This window comes from Zeus faber (genome assembly GCF_960531495.2).
Source record: "Zeus faber genome assembly, chromosome: 11".
Lineage (NCBI taxonomy): Eukaryota > Metazoa > Chordata > Actinopteri > Zeiformes > Zeidae > Zeus > Zeus faber.
In genome coordinates, this window is record NC_137205.1 from 14,769,062 (window position 1) to 14,790,010 (window position 20,949).

General features: G+C 47.1%; 3 protein-coding genes across 3 annotated transcripts; 1 reads left to right on the forward strand and 2 right to left on the reverse strand.

Moving 5' to 3' along the window:
• Positions 1–11,459: 11,459 nt before the first annotated feature.
• Positions 11,460–13,701, reverse strand: LOC307237293 (kelch-like protein 10; the record flags this gene model as incomplete). The annotated part of the gene is made up of 2 exons (XM_080010006.1): positions 11,460–13,089; positions 13,568–13,701. The coding sequence occupies 2 exons, from the start codon at positions 13,699–13,701 to the stop codon at positions 11,460–11,462; spliced, it is 1,764 nt and encodes a 587-aa protein (XP_079866132.1).
• Positions 13,702–13,999: 298 nt separating this feature from the next.
• LOC307237294 (GTPase IMAP family member 8-like) lies at positions 14,000–16,084 on the reverse strand (the record flags this gene model as incomplete). The annotated part of the gene is made up of 4 exons (XM_080010007.1): positions 14,000–14,044; positions 14,498–15,102; positions 15,202–15,876; positions 16,060–16,084. The coding sequence occupies 4 exons, from the start codon at positions 16,082–16,084 to the stop codon at positions 14,000–14,002; spliced, it is 1,350 nt and encodes a 449-aa protein (XP_079866133.1).
• Positions 16,085–16,952: 868 nt separating this feature from the next.
• On the forward strand, positions 16,953–19,374 carry LOC307236516 (migration and invasion enhancer 1-like). The gene is made up of 4 exons (XM_080008965.1): positions 16,953–17,010; positions 18,028–18,125; positions 18,225–18,301; positions 18,399–19,374. The coding sequence occupies exons 1-4, from the start codon at positions 16,982–16,984 to the stop codon at positions 18,480–18,482; spliced, it is 288 nt and encodes a 95-aa protein (XP_079865091.1). The 5' UTR covers positions 16,953–16,981; the 3' UTR covers positions 18,483–19,374.
• Positions 19,375–20,949: the final 1,575 nt, after the last annotated feature.

A 20,949-nucleotide genomic window follows, 5' to 3' on the forward strand; every position in this document is an offset into this window, starting at 1 on the left:
GAAAATCTTCTGTATGTTTTGGGTGGGGGTCCCCTACCGATGTGATATGGAGGAAACCCCATGTGAGCACCGGGGAGAGCCGTCGACTCCACACGGAAAGGCCCCTCATCGTGGGTCAACCCAGCGCCCCAGGCGGGAATGGAACCCAGGACCTTCTTGCTGCGAGGCGCTGCATGGGAGTCAGAGGCGGAGAAGACCCTTTATGACTGTACTGGGATCCGCATGGACGGCAGAAAGAGACTTAAGGCCTCACACAGTGGAGATGAGCGTCGAAAGGAAAGACAAAACGGGTGCGAAGGAGCAAGGAGAGCTGAAAGAGATACAATGAAGCCGACAGCGAGGTGGAATTTCGGGTGGGTCAAAGTAAGGTCCTTGAAGTAAGCCAAGGATTTTTTCATCCACTATCAATTTGCATCTAGTCAATATTATATCATTTGCATGCTATTTGGGAACCTGGAACCTCTTAGGTAGAGAACGACCCTAAGGATTAGCATTGACAATGCTCTCCAGGCCTCTGGGCTTCCACAAACAGCTCAATACTACGAAATAATACTGAGCTATTATAGTAATTACAGAATCTGCTGCGTGCGTGAGAGTGCGGATGTCTCTGCGCCGAATCGTACATGCGCCGCAACAGCCGTCCCGCATTTGCGCACGTCTCTCGTCTCCTTTGTGTTTTAATTTCCTCATGCGAGGTATAAGGACCTATTCTTATTTCTGTGTGTCGATTTATTTATTTCTTTTTTTAATGCATTTATGTCCGGTGTGTCTCATTGACAGTGATGGAAGCCCTGTCCTCGGCGGGGCCGGTCACATTCAGTCAAGCAGGATACAATGCCTGGTCACTAATGTGCTGGAAATCCTTAACAAACAGCAGCGGTGAGCACCTGTGTGTGTGTGTGTGTGTGTGTGTGTGTGTGTGTGTGTGTGTGTGTGTGTGTGTGTGTGTGTGTGTATGAATCACTGAGTGAGAGAGTTATTATTGCAAAGTGCGTTACACATCAAATCGCCATTCTCCTTACCGCCTTCCTCTATGGATGATTTATATCCATTATATTCCGTTCCTGTAGCCACAGTCCAAAACCTCCACAGCGGGCGGCAGAATCCCAACGAGCACTTTACTTCCCTTTGTGTTGTTTGTCGTCCCGGCCACAATTCACACTGTCTCTCCCCCGAGAAAGGCTTGCGGGCAAGCAGAAGCACTTAGCTACATGTGATTAAAGAGGGCCACAAAGGACTGTACTGTACATCTGGAGGATGAAAAACAAAGTTTCACAGAGGATGAAACACAACTTTGGATCCGGATGCTGCCCTGCAGTCCCTGTATCTTGATGTTTCATTTCAAAGTAAAAGCGAACCCACGTGGAAGCGCAAAGGGCCCAAATCGAGTTTTAGCCCATTTACTGGTGACCACACACATTTTACATCATCCCCCTGAAAGTATACCTATAAGTGTGTTATCTCAAAGTATACTTAGTATATTTAGCATGCTTTAATTTTTCTAAATTAATTAAGTTGTTAAATTGAAACCACTTCAATTTTGTTTAGTGTCTTAGAAGTTGTGCATAAGATGTGCTTAAATTCAGTATAAATATATTTTTCATAAATTTATGGCCACTTTTGGCGACCAAAATACTACACTTTTAACAAATACACTAAAGTAAAGCTTACATTTGGTTAACATTTCAATATACTTTCAGTGTACTTACATTACACTTACAGCATATTAATGACTGGTAAACTTAAGCTGTACTTTAAATTAGGGCATAAAAGTAAACAAGTGCCAAAAATGCAATTAAATATTCACACAAAAATTTGAAATGGGTAAGAAATATACTTTTTTTTCTACTTTTAAAATGATCTCCTGGTTCCACTGACAACTATGCTACAAATATTTTTTGTCACACAGTTACTTCATTTTTATCCTCTCCATGTGTTCACTAATACCATTGGACAAGGTCGGAGTATGGCATGGTGGCAGACTGCTTGCACTGCTGCCTCACCGCAACAAGGTCCCGGGTTTGATTCCCAGCTGTGCTGTGGTGTGTGCGCCGTGTGACAAATAAAGAATTTTCTTAAGTACGCTTAAGACCAATACAGAAATGAAGTAACTGCTCCTTTAAAAAATAAAGTCACGTTGGTAAAACACGCACATCGATTCTCTAAATTCAGAGACGGCGGTTGCACCGTAGCGGCACACTAAGTTCAGACGTTCGCCTTGATATATCAAAATGAAATGCCAGCGACACATTGTTCAGATAAAGCGCCCGGGCAACGCGTTTTGAGGGATGCTCTGATTGGGTGTCGTCGCTCGCGAAATGTCAACCCTCTCCGCCCCCTGACTCCTCTCATTCCTCAGCACTCCGCTGGCTGTCACCGGGCACATGGCCTTCATCTTTCGAACGCACCAGAGAGTTGTTTTGGTTCTTACCGGGGTTCTCCGGATGCGGGGGTTAGTGATTTTTTTTTTACGAATGAAACCCACTGAGAAACAGACGCATATTCTAAATGGAAGTGGAGCTGCACTCACTTGGTGCCCAATTATTTTGTCTTAATTGTTTCCTGAACTTTGTTCTGGACCCTGCAAGGACGGTGCATGAATACACTTTTTAAAAGACCAGTTACTGAATTTCTCTGTATTTTCTATATTATTGTACTTGTTAACGCAGTGATACTCCCACCTTTTCCAATGGTATTAACAAATACAAAATACAGCAAAAAATTAAGGAACTTTGACAAGAATATTTGTTTGCCACCGTTCACTAACATTGAATTTTCCAAAACCTGGAAATGGGGACGACAAAAAAAAAAGTCCCTTTACAGCGTTAAACACACCATTCCAGTGAAATTGCTGCCACATGAAAAGCAGAAGGGTGTAAGTGGAACAACAAGAGACGGAAAGCGGCTTGGCTTTTTTATGTGGCGGCAGTTGAAATCCCTCTCTGGTGTAAATAACAACAGGCCAGGCTCCAGGGTCCTAAGCCACAAGCTGTATGTCCCCCTCAACCTCAATCCCTTGAAAATATTCTTCCAAGCCTAAAATGACCGGCAGAGCCACCACCGAACCAATTCACACGTTGTTTACCACGACGGCGATCTGAACTAATCAGTTTTAGAGTTGGCTTGGTGGCGGATGTATCACACACGGTGTTGCGCAAAGGAATTGGTCACTGGGGACGTGACCCTGAAACCGCATCGCCTGATTAAGCAGCTTCTCATCGCATCGTGTTGCGCTCCGAAAATCAGGATCGCGTCCACTGCCTTTCCTCAGCACGGAGGAGGAAATGTCTTCAGGTAAGCTGGGGAGTGGGGGTGGTGGGGTTGAAGCAGCCACACCTGTCTTGGGTCTAGGTAACTGGGCCCCGGGATCAGAGGTGGCTGTACGCCTGTTGCCCGCCAGAGCAATCAACAAGCAACAGGTAAATCACTCATCCCACACACACACACACACGCGCACACACACACACACACACACACACACATGCACACGGGGAGAGCGTCTGTCATGAGATGTGTCCACCTGCGCCCCGCTTGTTACATCGTGACACTCTCTACAATAAACTGGTGTTTGCAACATCTCTGCCTGTGTCCCTGGCCCTGAAAACGCCCAGCGCTAAGGAGAATGGCGTGTGGTCACATAAGCTGCCATAAGCCTTTCAGATATTAGGCTATCAACCTAACTGATGGGTGTCTGATTTTAGCCCTGCCCGAGTGCCTTTAAGCAGGACACGTAACATCTCTCTGACTCTAAGTTCTGAGTGGGTCGACTAAAATGCGTAGAGCACAAATAACGGAGTACGTTGTCAAACAAAAGGCAACAGGACTTTAAAAGGGTTAGCTACCTGTTTTAAATTGTTCATTTTCATCTTGCTGTGTCACATTCCTTCAGTTTTCTTGAAATTTCTTGAAATGTTTATGTAAAACTAGTCAACAAAGCTTAGGAAATAATTTGTGCAGCCAAAAATAGAAATGTTTACTTAATACAACTCCTGTTCGTGTACATATACAACCTGAAGGCAGGGTGCTTTTTTACAGTGTAACTGTCATCGTAGTCATTATCGCAAAATAACCCCCGACAGGGTGAGCAGGTCTTGTATCACTCTGAAGGTTTGTTATTTGGCTGAACTCCCACGAAGATAGATTGTCCCAACATCACGGCTAAACTCTGCAACAAAGTAGTTGCACCCAGAGCAGGTCACAAGCATAAGGAACGACAATTGAGGAGGTAAAGAGTGAATCATTTTATTACGGCAGTTCAGCTGGACAAATGATACTGCCCCACCTTCCTTAACTTCCGCACAGTCGACTTCCCCGCTCTCACTGACAGCGCAGGGGCGGAGGTCCACTAAAGCAACCTGTAATCAAGGAGCCTTGAACACAACTGTAGGGTGAGTTAACCCATTCCAATATGTACACGCGTGATGAAAAAGATTAACAACCACGACCCCTTGAAAGGAAGCTACCAGCTCACTTGCCAGGGCGGACGGAGGTGACATAATACCGACCTTCTACACCAGTACCAATGGGGAAAAGTCATGTACACTCACCGGTGGACATCTGGACACACACACACACACAGTAGTGATCAGTTGTTGGCAGACCCAAACATGATGAATAGTTCTCCAAATAATTATTTACCACCTAGAAGTTGGTGGTGCTTCCTCCTGCAGGTTGCCCTATATCTGCAAACCTCACTAATTGGCCTTGGCCTCCCTTTTTTTGCTCAAGCCACCTGCGAAATATCACCACCCCCCAAAATGCATCGACGCCCCGACGATGTACTAACTCTAAAAAGGATGAAGCAACTGGAAAACAGTACCGTCTTCAAACCAGTAACCCCCCGAGAATACTTCCTTCATTATACTGATCCATCATAATTTGGTCTTGGCAGTCGATAAGGGTCGGAAATTCTAGTGGACTTTCGGAGACCCTCCACTGCCACTGGAGACTCCTCCGTTTCTACGTCCTCCTCCTCTTCTCCCACAACCCCCTCGGCCTCTGGGCAAAGCTTGAGATTCTGACGGTGACTTCTCGCTCTACAATTCGAATGCCAGAATTTCTGGTGGGGGGGGGGTTGGAATCTGTTTCCCCGTTATCCACCTGCTGTTCTAATGGGTCCTGGCCAGTATCTGTCCTCAGTCCACCTGCACACTATTCACCCTGATAATAAAACTTTGTTGTGCATATTACCAACATATTTACTGTTTTTTTACTGTTATTACTTATATTTATTTATTTATTTATTTATTTATTTTACTGTTATTACTGCGATTGGACATCCACATTCCTTTATTCAGCTCTTCCACTGTAGTTTCTTTGTAGCATCACAAGATGGCGCCACCATCTAATCTCATACGGGGGACGTGAATCCAGGTGGAGAAACGGTTACTCATGACAACGGTCATTATTCAGAAATAACTGACCGCTGGCCGCCTTCGTTGACCAATCAGAATCGGGTATCCCACTGAGCCGTGTTATTAATAGGAGTTAATCCACATCTGGGGAGATAAGTGATGGCTGGCTCATTCCTTTTCCCTGGGTCCAAGTCAGCCTTTCTCCTCCTTACATATCTCTCTGTTGCCTTCCCCCCGTCCTCCAACTCTCTAGCATTCTCTCTCTCTCTCTCTCTCTCTCTCTCGCTCTCTCTCTCGCACTCTGTCTCTCCACCAGAAAAAAATAGCCCGGCAGGGGGGGGGGGGGTGTGTGAGGTGGAGATCGGTGGTCTCGATCTTAGTCTCGCTCTGTCTGGCTAATGGAGATGGATGTGGGCTCGGGACTGTCTCCCAAACGGCCGGCGTGAGACACAGATCCATTTCTTCTTCCCCTCTGAGCTGCAGATCTCCTTTTAATGAGAGCTGGTGTTTCAGCCTTCAAAACTGGGGATGGGAGCCAGTGGAGGGAGAGAGCCACGGAAACAAGCAAAATGGAAAATGAGGGGGCAATAGAATGAAAGGAGGGATGACTTGTTGACAGGGGAGGACAGGGGGCTGATAAAAGATGAGGGCACGGATGACAGAGGACCGGAGGAAAAATATGAAAGACAGATGCTCAAACTGATACAAGTGCTCCTCCAGATCACTTTCATGCATCCCCTTCGTTAAATATTTGTCCATTGAAATAAATCCTTAATTCAGTTGCCTGATTTTGTTCATTACTTTTTTGCAATATTTAAGGTTTTTAATGGTGATAGGCATGTCAACACAGATAGTTCAAGTTCAGGAAAAATTAAGGGGAAAAAAAGTCCTTCAAGATTTAGTCTGGGTTTGGAAAACCTTCCTAAAACCCAGAGAAGATAATGACATTCAACAAAAACAAGTTCACTACAACAGAGTTGTGATATTTGCGCAGGGAAAAAAAATGTACTCTGGTTGGTTCTTCTAATGAAATACATGATATTTAGATCTCTCTACAATTAGAACATACTGTATAGTCAGTCTAGAGGAAGCTCCACCTATTCTATTTTGAAATTCACACAAACCCTTAGTAATTTAGTAACAGTATTATATAATTGACTATTTTTTTTTTATACTTTTGTTATCTATAAACTGTCTCTCTGTAAGAAGTTACAGTATTAGTATTGTTATTAGTTATACAGTATATTTTACTTGAGTAGATTTTTCTTCAAACGTTTGCACACTTGGAATTTGTTCTCTTTGAAAACAGAGCGTTTAACAGCTTATTACGTTGCATGACATTAGTAACATATATAATGCAATGGCGCCCCCTTTTGGAGAAATTATAATGTAAAGTCATGTTATCTATATGGTAATGTGGGGGACGCCTTTGCCTCCATGGCACTCCCTCCACCGGGAAAATCTGACCACGACCCGGTCCACCTCAAGCCCATGTATGGTCCGTGTCTGGTCCAGCGGCTTCCTGTGAGCGCCGGAACTGTGTTGAGATGATGACAGGAGGTTGATGAGGCTCTGCAGGACTCTTTAGAGACAACGGACTGAGAGGTTCTCTCTCCCTCTGTGAGCCACACGGGGAGGACATTGAGAGTCTCACAAATTGCTTCACGGACTACGTTAACTTCTGCACGGAGAACCCCGTAACCACTCAGAGGGCGCATTGTTTTCCCCAACAACTGGACTTAGATTGCTCTTGACCTAAAGAGGAGAGCCTTCAGGTCTGGAGACAAGGAAGAACTGAAGCTGTTGCAGAAGGAGCTGAAGGAGAAGCTCCGTCAGATCAGGGACACCTACATGAAGAAGATGGGGGACCACCCGCAACAAACCTTCGACGGGTTTGATGCCGGGAGGGCTCAATGTCCTCCTCCCTCAGCTCCATCAACAACTCGCCACTCAATCTTGCTTCGCCCCCTCCACCCCTATCTCCCCCTTCCAGCTTTTACACCCTGCTGAGCATACCCTGCTCCCATCCACCACCACCCCACCAACCTCCTCCAGCCCCGCGTGCTGTTTTTCTTGAATCTTGTCAATGAGGTCTTGCGTGGTCGTCCAGCAGCGTTCCAGACTTCGCCTCAGCTCGGCCAGGTCCCTCTGGATGTCCTCCAGGAGATTCAACTTGGAAAGGCCGGGCTCGTGCGCGTCGCGATCCTGCTCAGCGCCGTCGTCACCGAAGGGGCCGTCGCGCTCACCCATGGCCTGTTCCCACATCATCTCAAAGTACGAGTCGATGAAGGCCTCCAGCTCCTTCAGGTCACTGACCCCCCATTGGTCGATGACAGCCTGCAGGCCCCCCGTCCTTACGAGCTCCTTGAGAGTCCGTCCTCCAAGTTTGGCGTGGAAAAGGGAGCAGACGCGGACATTATCCTCCATCCCCTCCGTCAGCATATTCTGGCACCCTGCGGACAAGACCAGGACTGCGGCTCGGTCTCTGTGTGAGACGGCCCTCATAGTTTGGCTTTTGCTGTTAACGTTCACATTTCTGTGAGCGGGGTCAGCGGACCACCAGTTTGGCAGAGTCCAGCTCAGCACCCCGTTACCCTGAAGCCGAGAGGCGACGCCGGACAAGAAGCTGTTCACGTCGACGAAGGAGAGTCTTGACGTTGAGGTTTCGGGTACTGCCACTACTTGACTGCTTGGTTCTGGGCCCATTGCAGCCTCCAGTGGTGGACGAGCAGCGGAACAGGCTGACTCACTCACTGCAAAGCAATAGAGCTTTGTGAATGTTGCTGAAACACAGTAGTACAAAACATGAAGCACAACACAACAGATTTCAGTGGTGGAACGTCACAAGTGGAAGTACTTAAGTATTTTGTTCATGTACTCGAGTACATTTTCCAAGTATCTGTATTTTTTACTCTATTTCTAAAGAGTTAGTAACTTTTACTTTAGATAAGAACACAAAAAAAGATGAATTTTACGCAGGATATGCAGGAACATATGGCTGGGGGCGGGGTGCAAAGCAAGTACTTATATACTTTTACTTCATCACAAATGTCAATGTGATACTTTCATTTTGTATTTTGACTTTTTCTTGATTCAAAGATCTGAGTACTTCTTCCTCCACTGATAGTTTTCACACTCTGCGTCACATTATCATTAAATGGGAAGACCTTCGTCAGTATGTTTTTCCTTATTGTGTGTATTTAACATCGGTATACACTTACTTTCATGAACCTGCTGCTCTCCTCTGAACAACGTATATCCTTGGTTTCCTTGTACGAATGCATCTCGTGGTATCTTGTGGGCTGAAGAAACACTCTTCCCGATGGGATCTCCTTTCTGATGAAGATTCAGCCAAGCCCCGGCTAGCATCTCCTCGACCTGGTCCAGCAGCTCATCGACCTGGCCTCCGTCGCCCCAGTGTTCGTTGTCCAGAGCGTGGTACCTGTTCCCGCACATCTCCACGAGCCTTTGCAGCGGCGCCCCCTCGCTCTCAATGCGCTCCTCTACGCCGGTGCTCCCCATCCAGTCTCCGAAGCTGAACAGGACCATGGCTTTGGACCACGCGTCCCGTCCCATGGCCTCCTCCACCTTGTTCTGCAAGGCCTCCAGAAGAGACGAGGGGAAGGAGGAGCTGGCGTTGACGACCAGAAGGACGGCGGCGAGAGCGTCGGGGTTGGCGGTCAGCCGTCCCGGCGTGTCCATCACCGACACCGTCCTGCCCCTCGTTTCAGCTCGTCTTTCCACGCAATCGGCGGTTCGGCCCTGGGTGTCGAAGCACGCTCTGCCCAGGATGGTGTTTCCAGAGGAGCTCTTACCGGTGTTTCTGCCGCCCAAGAGCACGATTCTCAACTCCGGAACGCCGGGCAGCATCTCTGTTGAAGACATGCGTTTTGAAGAAAAGTGAATAAGTGGTAAATAAATTTGACGTGAATAAGACCACAAAACACTTTATTATTAAACGGCTCTGTGAAACACTGGTCGATAGCAGCGACCAGCAGTCAGTTATTTCTGAATAATGACTGCCGACTAATGATTGCTGTCGCAGGCAACCACTTCTCCGCCTGGTTTCACGTCCCTTGCAACACTTGTGACGCTACATAGAAACTACAATGTAGGACTTGAAGAGAGGAATGCGGATGTGTCCATCGACAACGGTAAGGTCATAAGTGCGACAATGGGTTTTTTTGGAGCGTATTTTGTTGGCTGCGTTGTTGTGCCAAGTCCGTCATTATCACAAAGTAGCCACCTTCAAAATATGGCCCCAGAGGTTCCTTATGGGGCGGAGAAATTGCCCCATGACTGTGGCAGAAATCCAGTCGTCATGGAAACGCATGTAAATATATTAGGGAGAGTTTGTGACATTACTAAGTACGTTCATATAATTATATATTAGTACATTTATATGAGAATATGGTCATCATATCATGCTAATTTTTATTTACACACTGTATAAATGTGTCCAATTTCCTAAATGTCCAGAGTTAAGTATTATGTTCTGTTTATAATACAACAGCCATAGGTTATGTGTAATAGATTTACGTATATTTGAGACTGTGATTGTGATGCGATTAGAAATACAGATACAACATTTTTGGTATCACTTACAGAGACTGTTGAAACGGTATTGCAAATGTACCAGATGGAGGTGTGTGTGCGTGTCTCAAAATAATGCCAATATTTCGTTGTCCCGAGACAAACAATGTTATTTTTGTTCCAGGCACATCTCCAGAAGAATCCTGTTAAAAGGTGGTGCTGCTCCAGTCTCCTGGAGCTCCACTATTTCATAGGTGATCATTTCGATGAGGTAAGAAGAGATAGCAATGTCTCCGAAATTGAAAGTTGATTTGCATGGTTAGATTTTTATTTACAAGGGTAAGAGGAGTAGCACCTTCTTTTTGTCCAAAAAGTTGTAAAATTGAATTGCGATACTCACGAATACGGAAAATCATTGTGATCCATAGCAAGTCAGAAGCTAGAGGGCAGCTATACATTAAAGTGCAAAACGTACCTGTTCACTGTCCCTTCTAGGTCCGAGCAGGCTTTCAATTCTGCTCTTTCCTTTGGGTCCCTTATACAGTAGATTCACATAAGAATTCAGTGCAATGATTAAAAAAAAGAGTCTTTACTGTATGGTTAACAGACTGATTGCTTTACATTTTTCCAGGATAATATAAATAAAAATCGTACATGACGTGCGTGACACTGTTCTCGTTTTTTTAGTGAGTTTAAGTACTGTTGGCGCTCATGTGAGCTTAATCCATTTTATGTTGCAGGGTCTGGAGTCTGGAGCATTCCCTGAATGCATACAAGCACCTGTGCTCCCTCTATACTGTCCTTTTCTACACCCACCCAATAACTTTTTTTTTTCTAACAACACATTTGTTGGTGTTCAGTGGGGAGGTGGAAACAATGCTTGAAGTGGAAAATAATATGGGTCGGTACTCCCCTTATTCACATGTTGGCGGGTGGGTGGTGCTATTTAAGTTGGAATTTCAGAGCTGGTTGCTCGCTCGTGGTTGATCACAGACCCGACGTCGGGGCAATATGGTGGCGCGCACTGTTAACGGTGAACAACCGTCACAAGTTACAGCTTTCCCTGTTCCCGTGGAAATCAGAATCACTTCCTGCGGTCTCTCGACCCGACACAAACTTGGGAGCGCTTTCTCATCCACCTGAACCAGAGAGCGCGGGCAGCAGCCTTGAGCAACGATGGCACCAGAACTGATGGAACTGATGAGTGAAGCCAGCTGTTTCAACCAAAAAGATCCGAAATAGAAAGCGCAAACACGGATGCCCATAATCTAAAGAAATCCCCCATCCATGTGCATATGTGGACAATGATGTCACGGCAACCATAAGCCGGAGCTCGCAGCTTGTGTGTCTAATAATAATAATTTAAAAAAAGCTCCAAATCAATAAGATATGATATATTTTACAATATGTCCACTTGATTGGGCAGAACAGAGTACCAGAAGCTTGTGAGAAGTTCCTATGCACAAGAAAAAGTCACGGTACACCAGAGCACTGGCCTAAAAGGCATGAGGTAGGGGCTGAAGGCTGAGTCGGATGACTGGGGTATGGGCTGAAAGGTTAAGGGGGGTTAGACTAGGTTAAGGTAGCAGAGTTTTGGGAGGATCCTTCCCCCTCTGTGTTATCGGGCATGGGTATGACGTTCCGAGGAGCAGCATAATCCTCCATGTTGGGGAGGTCCTGCACAACGCAACAGCTCAACGCCCTGCGGGAGATCCCCATGTCTTTAGCATTGGACCACTGGTTCGTCTTCTCGTCGTAGCACTCCACCTTGAGCATGTTGGTGAAACCGTTGAAGCCTCCCACAACGAAGAGGAGGTCGTTCACTACCTCCAGTCCAAAGTTGCGGCGAGGTTTGGACATGCTGGAAACCGGACGCCAGGTGTTATTGACTGGGTTGTATGCTTCGACGCTGCGCAGTTCGATTCCGTGGAAGCCTCCCACCGCATAAACGCGGTCTCCGTAGGCAATGACGCCCAGTCCTCTACGCCTCTGCGTCATGTTGCGGATCAGTGTCCACTGGTTGGTCGCAGGGTTGTAATACTCTGCACTCTTCATGTGTCCACCCACTGTTTTGAACCCACCGCAGATGTAAACCTTGCCATGCAGTGTTGTGGCATTAGCGTCACTCCTTCTCTTGTGCATGGGTGCGATCAGAGTCCACTGGTTGGCTTCCGGCTCGTAGCGCTCGGCGGTGTTCTGTATCATGTGTCCATCAAAGCCTCCCATGGCATAGATGCAGCCGTCTAGCACAGCGACGCTCACATTGCGGCGTGGCATGTGCATGGGCGCCACCTGGTGCCAGGCGCGGGTGACGAGGTCGAACTTCCGCACGCTGTTGAGATTATCAACATCGTCGAAACCGCCGAGGCAGTACACAAAGCCATTAAGGAAGGCAGCGCCGTGACCGGCCCTCGGGTTCTCCTCCGCCTTGGTCACGTTCACCCAGCGGTTTGCTCGGGCATCGTACGCCTCAATGCCATTGGTTGATTTATGGGCACTCCAGCCTCCGATGGCTAGTAGGATGGCGCGGGGCAGGCGGGGGCGGGTCAGGGGGTTACTGAAACACGAGATGGAGGGTCCATTGAAGTTGAGGTCATACATGGCTTTTAGAGCGTCAGTGACGATGGGCTTGCATTCAGTGCTGTCCTTCACCAGTGCGTTGTTTTTGACATTGTTTATTAAGTAGCTTTCAGTCATCAAGCCCAGACGAATCTTGGGTAGGAGCAGGGCCATGTGATCACTTCTTTCCTGGGCTCGATGGTTGATCCAGCATAGGACGGCCTCAAACACAACGCTCTCCTGCTCGACATTCAGCTTGTCCTCTTCGATGACGGCGGCCAACTGCGGCAGTGTCAGCTCCAGAAACTCCTTGGAGACGCGAACCATCTCCTCAATGTTTTGCAGCATGTAGAGGTAGGCTTTGCGTTTCAGCGTGGTGCATGAGTAGATGTCTGCGAACCTCCAGATGCCGATGCAGTTCTCTGGACAGAGCTGGTTCTGGAGGAAGTCGCAGCAGAGTTGTAATAGGTCCAGCATGGAGAGGTAGTCCGCTGCAACCAGAACCTGCAACACGTTCTCCATGGTTACGGTGATAGAGCTGGTGTAGGCGTAGTCCAAGAGGAGACGCATTATGTCTGCAGAAACGCCTGGGATGCTGTAGATTCTCTTGTCTGGTTGTGCCCAGCTACCGGTGAAGAGAGCCCTGCGGGTAGAGTTTGAGCTTATCAGGCTGATGGAAAGGACACAATCATTCTACGATTGGAATTGTGTTTGCAGAGACAGCACCGTGTCCTAATGGTAGACGTCTTGTTGACCTGCACGACATTTGACAGTGTCCTTTTCTTTTCTTTAAAAAACATGCGCTCGCACACACACACACAAACACACACACAAACACACACACACACACACACACACACACACACACACACACACGAAAGCCCACACAAGGAGGAGCCTCAAAGAACTGTAATTAACATCTAATGAAGTCACGTCATATTACTTTCAAATACATCAAAAACCACATCAATGTTGATGCGTAGGAGCCAAGATGCCAAGACGTCTGACATTTAAAAGAGGACAGTGAAACCAACTCGTTCTCGTTGACAGAAAATGTGATTGTGATAGACTGGTGAGTCAAGACTCTGTCACTAAGTGACAGCTTCCTGTGGGCAACCCACCTGAAGTAGTCGCTGCAGGCACTCAGGACGATCTTGTGAGCGTTGAACTCCACATCATCCACTGTGATCACTACGTCACACAGCCCCCCTTCCAGACGCATTTCATTCAGCACCGTCCAAGCTGTCACGTTCATTGTCCGTTCTATCTGGTTCGATTTAGCGGAAGCTCCAGATGAATTGAATATAGTGAAGGTCTTGAATAGACATTCAAGACAAGTTGCTGCCATGGGGTTGACCTGCTCTGCTCTAGTCTCGCTCAAATCGCACCCTTTAGAATTTTCTGAATTTCGGCATAAATTTGTGATCTAAGTCGTGAAAAAAAGATAAAGAAAAACCAATTAAACAAATAACACAAAAAAAACATTATACCTGTTGTTGTGTTTTTGGGGTGTATGTCTCACCGTGTCAAGGAGGGGGCCCCAACACTCAGCTTTATAGGGGGAGTTTTGTGACGTCACATATGATGCCCCCGGGTAGCTGCAGCAACCGGGAGGGCGGGGCTATACGGGGAGTTCCCCCTGATATGTGTACATGTTTCCATGACGATTGGATTTCTCTGCTCGCCCTCTATTTCCCCCATAAGAAATCTCTGTCGGCGCAAAAACTGCTGGCCGAATCCTCCCACAAAGATCAACTGGACTGCGCCGTAAATTGCCAAACTTAAACCAGTTTGAATCTAATTATGCACTATTATTAAAGTGGATCGGATAATTATATCATAATAATCAAACAATGCAATGAAAATTCAAACAACAAATCTCGAATATTAAAAAATCTTTGCAGGTGTAAAATACCGTCCCATCTGCATTCATGAAGAAACGGCTCACCCAGTTGACGTCTTGACGTCTGTCTTTGCTTCCTCTTCATCAGCCGCCTCTCCTTGGCTCTCTCCCTCTCCATCCTCCTCTGTTCCTCCACATATTCCCCCACCCCCCCCTCAGCTTCGTAATGACGTCCCCCGTGGCTGGCGACAATCTCCTCGATCTTCCCCATCAGCTCTCCCACCTGAAATCCATCCCCTGGGGTTTTATTGTTGAAGATGTGATACCTGTTCCGGCACTTTTCAATGAGCCACCGGAGAGGCGCGCCCTCGCTCTCGATGTATTGCTCGATGGTCGTGTCGCCGAGCCAGTCCCCGATGCTAAAAAGGACAATGACGTGTGTCCAGATCTGCCGGCCCATGAGCTCCATGTGCTCTTCCACCGCTCTCCTGTACGTCTCTGTGAAGGCCCGGTCCGTGCGAACCGCCAAGAGGATGCCGTGGGGCCCGGGGGGACAGAGGGACACGCCGCGGACAATCTCCGTGCGGTCAAAGGCAGCGCTTTCCTCGGCGAAGTAGTTCATCCACCAGCCGGGCGTGTCCACCACCGTGACCTCCCTCCCCACAGCGAAGCCCTGATGGACGGCGCACCGGGCCGTTCTCCCCGGAGCCCGGCTTCCCTCCCGACCCAGGATCGTGTTCGCCGCAGAACTTTTCCCCGAACCTTTGGCTCCGACCAGCAGGATTCTGGCGGCGGGAAGGCGACGCCATTCTTCTGTGGGGGAGAAATGGAGTCAAAATAGGAGGATATTTTGAAAGGGCCAAATGACAAGTACCAGTGTAATCAATGTATTTCACACATCGCATGTTTTACCTCGCAGTAGCGCTCTCTGTTCCCTCATCTTGACAAACCTCCGCAGGGCTCTTGCCTCCGCTGCACTTTTCTTCTCCTCGATCATTTGCCAAAGGCCGGCGTCCATTTCAAAATATCTGTTGTCATTCTCACTGACGAGCTGTTGCATCTTCACCAACAGCCGCGTGGCCTGAGCTCCGACGGTGTCTCCGCTAAAAATAACGGAGTGGCGCCTCCGGCCGCATTTCTCCAGCAGTCGCGTGATGGCCTCCTCCTCCGCCCGCTGCGCTCGCCCCTCGACGCCGGTGAGGACGAGGATGCAGTGGCGCCACGCCCCCTCGCCCAAAAGGCCGACGTGATCCTCCAGCGCCCTTCGCCGTTTGTCCGAGAAGTGCGCGCTCGCCTTGACCACGACCAGGAAGACGTGCGGCCCGGGCGGGCACAGAAAGACGCTGCCGGCGATCTCCCTCCTGACCAGCTCGGCGGTGTCCCGGGCGCTAAAGTCGCACCACCAGCCGGGCGCGTCCACCACCGTGACCCGTCTCCCGGCGACGACGGCCTGCCTTCGGGAGCACGTGGTCCTCTCCCTGGTGACGAACTCCTCTTTGCCGAGGACCACATTGCCGAGGGCGCTTTTTCCGGAGTTTCGCCCGCCGAGAAGGACAACCCTTAAGTGCGGCGTAGAACACCCGTTCCCTAGACACAGAACCCCAGTGGGGGAGAGGCAAACAAAATGGGTCTAAAAACTCTTCCATAAAAGATAGTTGCAGAAGTGAGGCGCACACAGAGGTGGCCAGTGACTGGTCACGGCTGCTACAGAGTATAACAAACTTTAAGGAATCTCAGGAATGTTTTCAAAGATTGGAAATTCAGACTTACATGCAAATTGTTCGCCGGCTGCCATTTCACAATCCACAATTTCTAGGTGCCACCGTTTTCACTGCCAAAATATGAAGCAATTACATTTTAAAAGGGTTCGCGGTTTTGTCGCCGTGTCCTCTCGATCCCGCGTTCAGTCTTTACTGTTCTGAAGATTCCTCTTGTAGGAGTGGTGGCGAATGTTACTTTTTATGCGTTTATGAGTCTGAAGGTTGATGCTAATGAGTAACTAGATGATGCAGTGGGCATAAGATGAGCCTCGCCTTCCAGCAGCATTATTAATCATCAGCACTAGGGTGTGTGAATTGGCTTTTTGTTACGCTGCGTCTTGTGTACATACTGGGAGCAATATATTGATAGATGATTGATTGCATTTATTTCATTTATTCATGTAATTACAAAATTGTATAGTTGAACACACTACATGAGAATTTGTTCTGGAAATAACTTTGTGGACTGAGAGATTATTTGATTTATTTTCATAAAACCAATCCACTATGGAAATGGATTTAATTTGAACCAACTTTATTTGTTTGTTTATTTTTATTTTAAAAAAAAATCACGTAGAAAATCAATGTGTACACAGAAAGACATGTATGACAAATAACAGACAATCACAGCAAAATATTACAAAAATACTAATTACAGTTACAAAAAAAAACCCCAAAAAAACCCTGGAGATTTCATTTCAACCTCGCGCTGATTATTCTGCAATGCGGCTATTGGAGTAGAATGACAAAACTAACAGTAATTATTTGTGGTCATTAGGAAGTAAACGAAGGAGACATGGCCCCCCCACGCAAAGGGAACACCGTCCAGCAAGGCCACGGATTGAGGCGCGGCCCTGTGGGGTATATAAAGCCGCTGTTTCTAGCTCCGCCCATTTCTGGGACGACTGTCACGACGCGCAACCGGAAAAACAATGGTCGTCCAAGTCAGAGTGGAATATTGGTAGATATGCGCTGAATTAAATGCTGTTCCGTGCACACGACGTCGTTGAAAAGCATGAGAACGTTTCCACCTTATAAATGTAGCCGTCGAATTGGACGGGGTTTTTTTTTTTTTTTTTTCAACTAGCGTTAGCATGCTAACTAGCCTAGCCTAGCTGACGCCGCGTCGTCGTCGTTCCGAGACCCGAGGTGAAGTCCGTGTCATCCAGACGTCGAGCGTATATCCGTCCGGAACTCTCAGGCCACGGCCGCCTCCGCTCGATTTATCCGGAATAGGGGGGCTGCTGCTGCTGCTGCTGCTTTGGGGACAGGGGGGGTCTTGACGCTTTATTTTCCCCCGACGCGTCCGGTGGGACTTCCACGGTCGAGCGCAATAACTAAACGTCAACGCTTCAACGCGAACGTGGTGCTCATGTTGAATAGGCGTTTGAGTTGCAGGTAGCCAGGCAAACATCGAACTTGTGAAATAGGCAGATACGTGAATATATTGATTCCGGGAGGGATATTGCGGCGTTGCAGAAGGCCCCACATCAAAGTAGGCACTATAAGTAACAATAACTATAATGAAGGCGGAAAAAAAAAATGGCCTCATAGGGAATTTGGAGTTTCGCTGTTGCCATCCTCAGTGCATCGCCTCCATTCAATGGCGTGGAGAGAGACCTCAAATATACAACATTTAGAAAGGAAGGGGAAAAACAACGAGATCTCTGGCGCTTCTTCGCCCGAGCGGGACTTGCAGGCGCGCACACCCCCAACTCAAATGCCCTCCGCGCTCCTGCGTTGTGACGTCGGCTTCACGTTCCCTATATGCAATAAACCCCCCAAAAAAACAGAACTAATCAATAACAAACTTCTGTATCAACAAAATAAAGTGTTCATATTTTATTTACATTAGTTTATTACATTATGATTTGAGTCCAATAACTTTTTTTGGTCAGACTGCATGTGTCAGAGCACTTAAATGTTTTTCCATGTCATTCAATGTGTTTGTTTTTTCTTTGTTTTCCTTCCCTTGCAGTGGTGGATGAGGGTACGGGCCCCGCTATGAGGAGCTCAAGCGTGTCATCAACGCCGAGTTTCCCGATGCGGATGTCTCCGGTTTCGTGGGACGGTCAAGTAAGTGGGACATCTAGACTAAAGCGGCTATCCGACGCATGCATAGCAACCAGAAACCGCGCCCAGGTGTAACAACTTCAAATTCGTTCAACCAAACAGGCAGCTTTGAGATTACGATCAGCGGGCAGCTAGTCTTCTCCAAGCTTGAAACCAGTGGCTTTCCTTATGAGAACGACGTAAGTTTGCCTTTGTTTATTTCGCCCTGGGCGTCTCTCTCGCTCCCTTTTACGTTTCAAGTCCAAATGACCCCGCTGCTCACGCTGCCTGTTGCAGATCATGGACGCGGTCCAGAAGGCCCACGACGGGAAGCCCGTTCAGAAGATCTCCAAAAGCCGTCCACCGTGCGTCATCATGTAAACAGCCCCCCCCCCCCCCCCCGAATCCATCCAGAAGAGCCGCTGCTACCGCCCGCCACCACTGTCCCATGAGGTTAAAACGGTCCCTGAGCCAGAGGGTTGGAACGTGACCATTCGCACCAACTACGAGCTGTGACCAAGAGCCGCCCTCTCTCACGCTCTTGCAAAGAGCGTCGTCACCGGGCTTGGTTGTGCCTTCTTTCTCCCCTCTGTCCTTCCTCGCCGAGCTGCGGGACATCAATGATTACTGTGACCCAAGCAATAGAAGGTTATGGTTTGATGCTCTGTCCTGGAAGCTCCATGGGAAATAAAGACCTGGAGAAGACTTTTCCAAATTGGTGGGGTTGGGGGTTGTTTTGTCTAAGCCTCACTGCCTGGCAGAAAGCTGCCTGTTTTTTTTTTTTTTTTTTTTTTTTTATGTTTTTGAGACTAAAACATTTAATTACATTTGATGCAAACAAGGGTAAAAATAGTTTATTTATATGCATTAGGGGCTGGCATTGGGTCTTCCTCGTATCAGTTGCTGCTAACACATGCTGCTAGCTCATATTAGGCACTTTTTACTCAATGGGCCACTTTGGGTTTTAGTTTGGGTTAAGCACGCACAAGGGAAGATGGGCAGTCATCTTGTGAAAATATAACTAAATGCTACCCCTCTGCTCATCAATCATGGTTACTAATTAATTCCAGGGTAGTGTGAATTTAATTTGTTTCAACAGCCTGGGCCTTTTCCCATTTGCTTAACTGTAAGTGAAACTGACTTAGTACTTAAACAAACCATTTAATCCTGCTTTTGAAATGTGTGGGAGTTGCAACACTAACTGGCTTAAAATATATTAGACCTGTCATTCTCAATGGACACTAGTCTTTCAATAAAAGGAATAATGATTCAAGCATTGTCATGTTTTACTTCAAACCTTTCCTTAGGTTGTCTTATGGATTTTTATTTTATGAATTCACACCATGCTCATGATGGTACGCAGCATTTGCTGCTTGTTTATCAGTCCACTTTGTGCAAGTCCAGCTGCAACACACACAAAAATAAATTCACAAGTCAAGGCAGAGTTATTTCTTATTTTAAATATCTGCAACAGAATTGCAGTCATTTTGTCCTTGGAGCATGATGTTTGAATTGTGACTGGGCAGAAGTGTTGTGAGTACAGGTTCTCATTTCAGGTAATTGGTCTCTTGATAATTTTCAAGCCTGTTCCATGCACCCTCCACTGAGTCTCCTCTCCATGGCAACACATCTGTTTTTGAGTTTCAGCCTAAGATCTTTTGCATCAATTAGAATTTGTCTCCAAACACACTACTGTATAACGATCAGGAAATAGTACACTGAACGGGGAAACCCTTACTACATCCATTCATGTGCTTTTTCTTTCACTTGGTTTTGATTCCTCCACTTTTTTTGATCAGCAATTGCTCAATGATCACAATTTGTCCGTCCAAACAAACATCTCAACGTCATTCTCACCCTCCGTTCAGTGATATGCAAATATTCATACAACGTCATCACGGCCTCGCTTTCCATTACTTACACACCTCTAAGGGAATAACTATCCTACCTATCACCCACACCTTGTTGGATATACAGTACGTGTTTTCTCATATGTATTCAGAAATTGTTATTGTGAGTCAATTGATCACAACTGCTGTTGTACAATATCACAGGAAATACTGTGTTTTTATATTTTCTTGTGCCTGAATGCAAAACAACTGTGCCGAGGTGGGTCCATGGTGGCGTCTGGCCACCAGCGATAATTCGACAACAAACCGCTTGTTCCACAGCTGATAGGGACCAGCACCCACGGAAGAAGTCTGATGATCGAAGCGTTTGAATTTGGTCTCCTGCGATTGGCCGGTAATGACATTCGAACATTTGAACAGGGCTCCTCCCTGAAGAAATACCAAAATTCCAACATCTGACTATTTTGATTTTCTCCGATTGCCCTTTATTAAAATATAAAAGTGAGTGTGTTTCCTCTGACGTGTGTTTGTTTCATGCACACAAACAAACACACACACACACACTGCATTTGTGTAGGCGTTAAATATGAAATATGCAGCTTAAAATCAAATTGAGTATTTGTTTTATTTCGTCATTTCTCCAAAAATAACTTTTATTCGCGTTGAATAACAAAGGTTTTCCCCAATATCGACAATGAATAATGTGTGTGAGCATCTTGGAAATTCGTTAGCAAGTGTCTAATTACTCAATGGAGACTGGGAGTGTCTTCGTATAGCGTGAGATAATGCCAACAAGCACATGGGCAGAGCAGATAGAGCTTCTGAAGCCACACTGGTGATAACGCGCCTGTGCTGTGGTGCGTGCAGCCGGGGGCCAGGGCACCAACACAAAAATGCTCTCTCTCTCTCACACACACACACACAGACGCACGACTACAGGCTAAAGGACATTTTTACTTCTCCCCGGTTTAAAAGCCGACGCCCACGTATACGTGTGC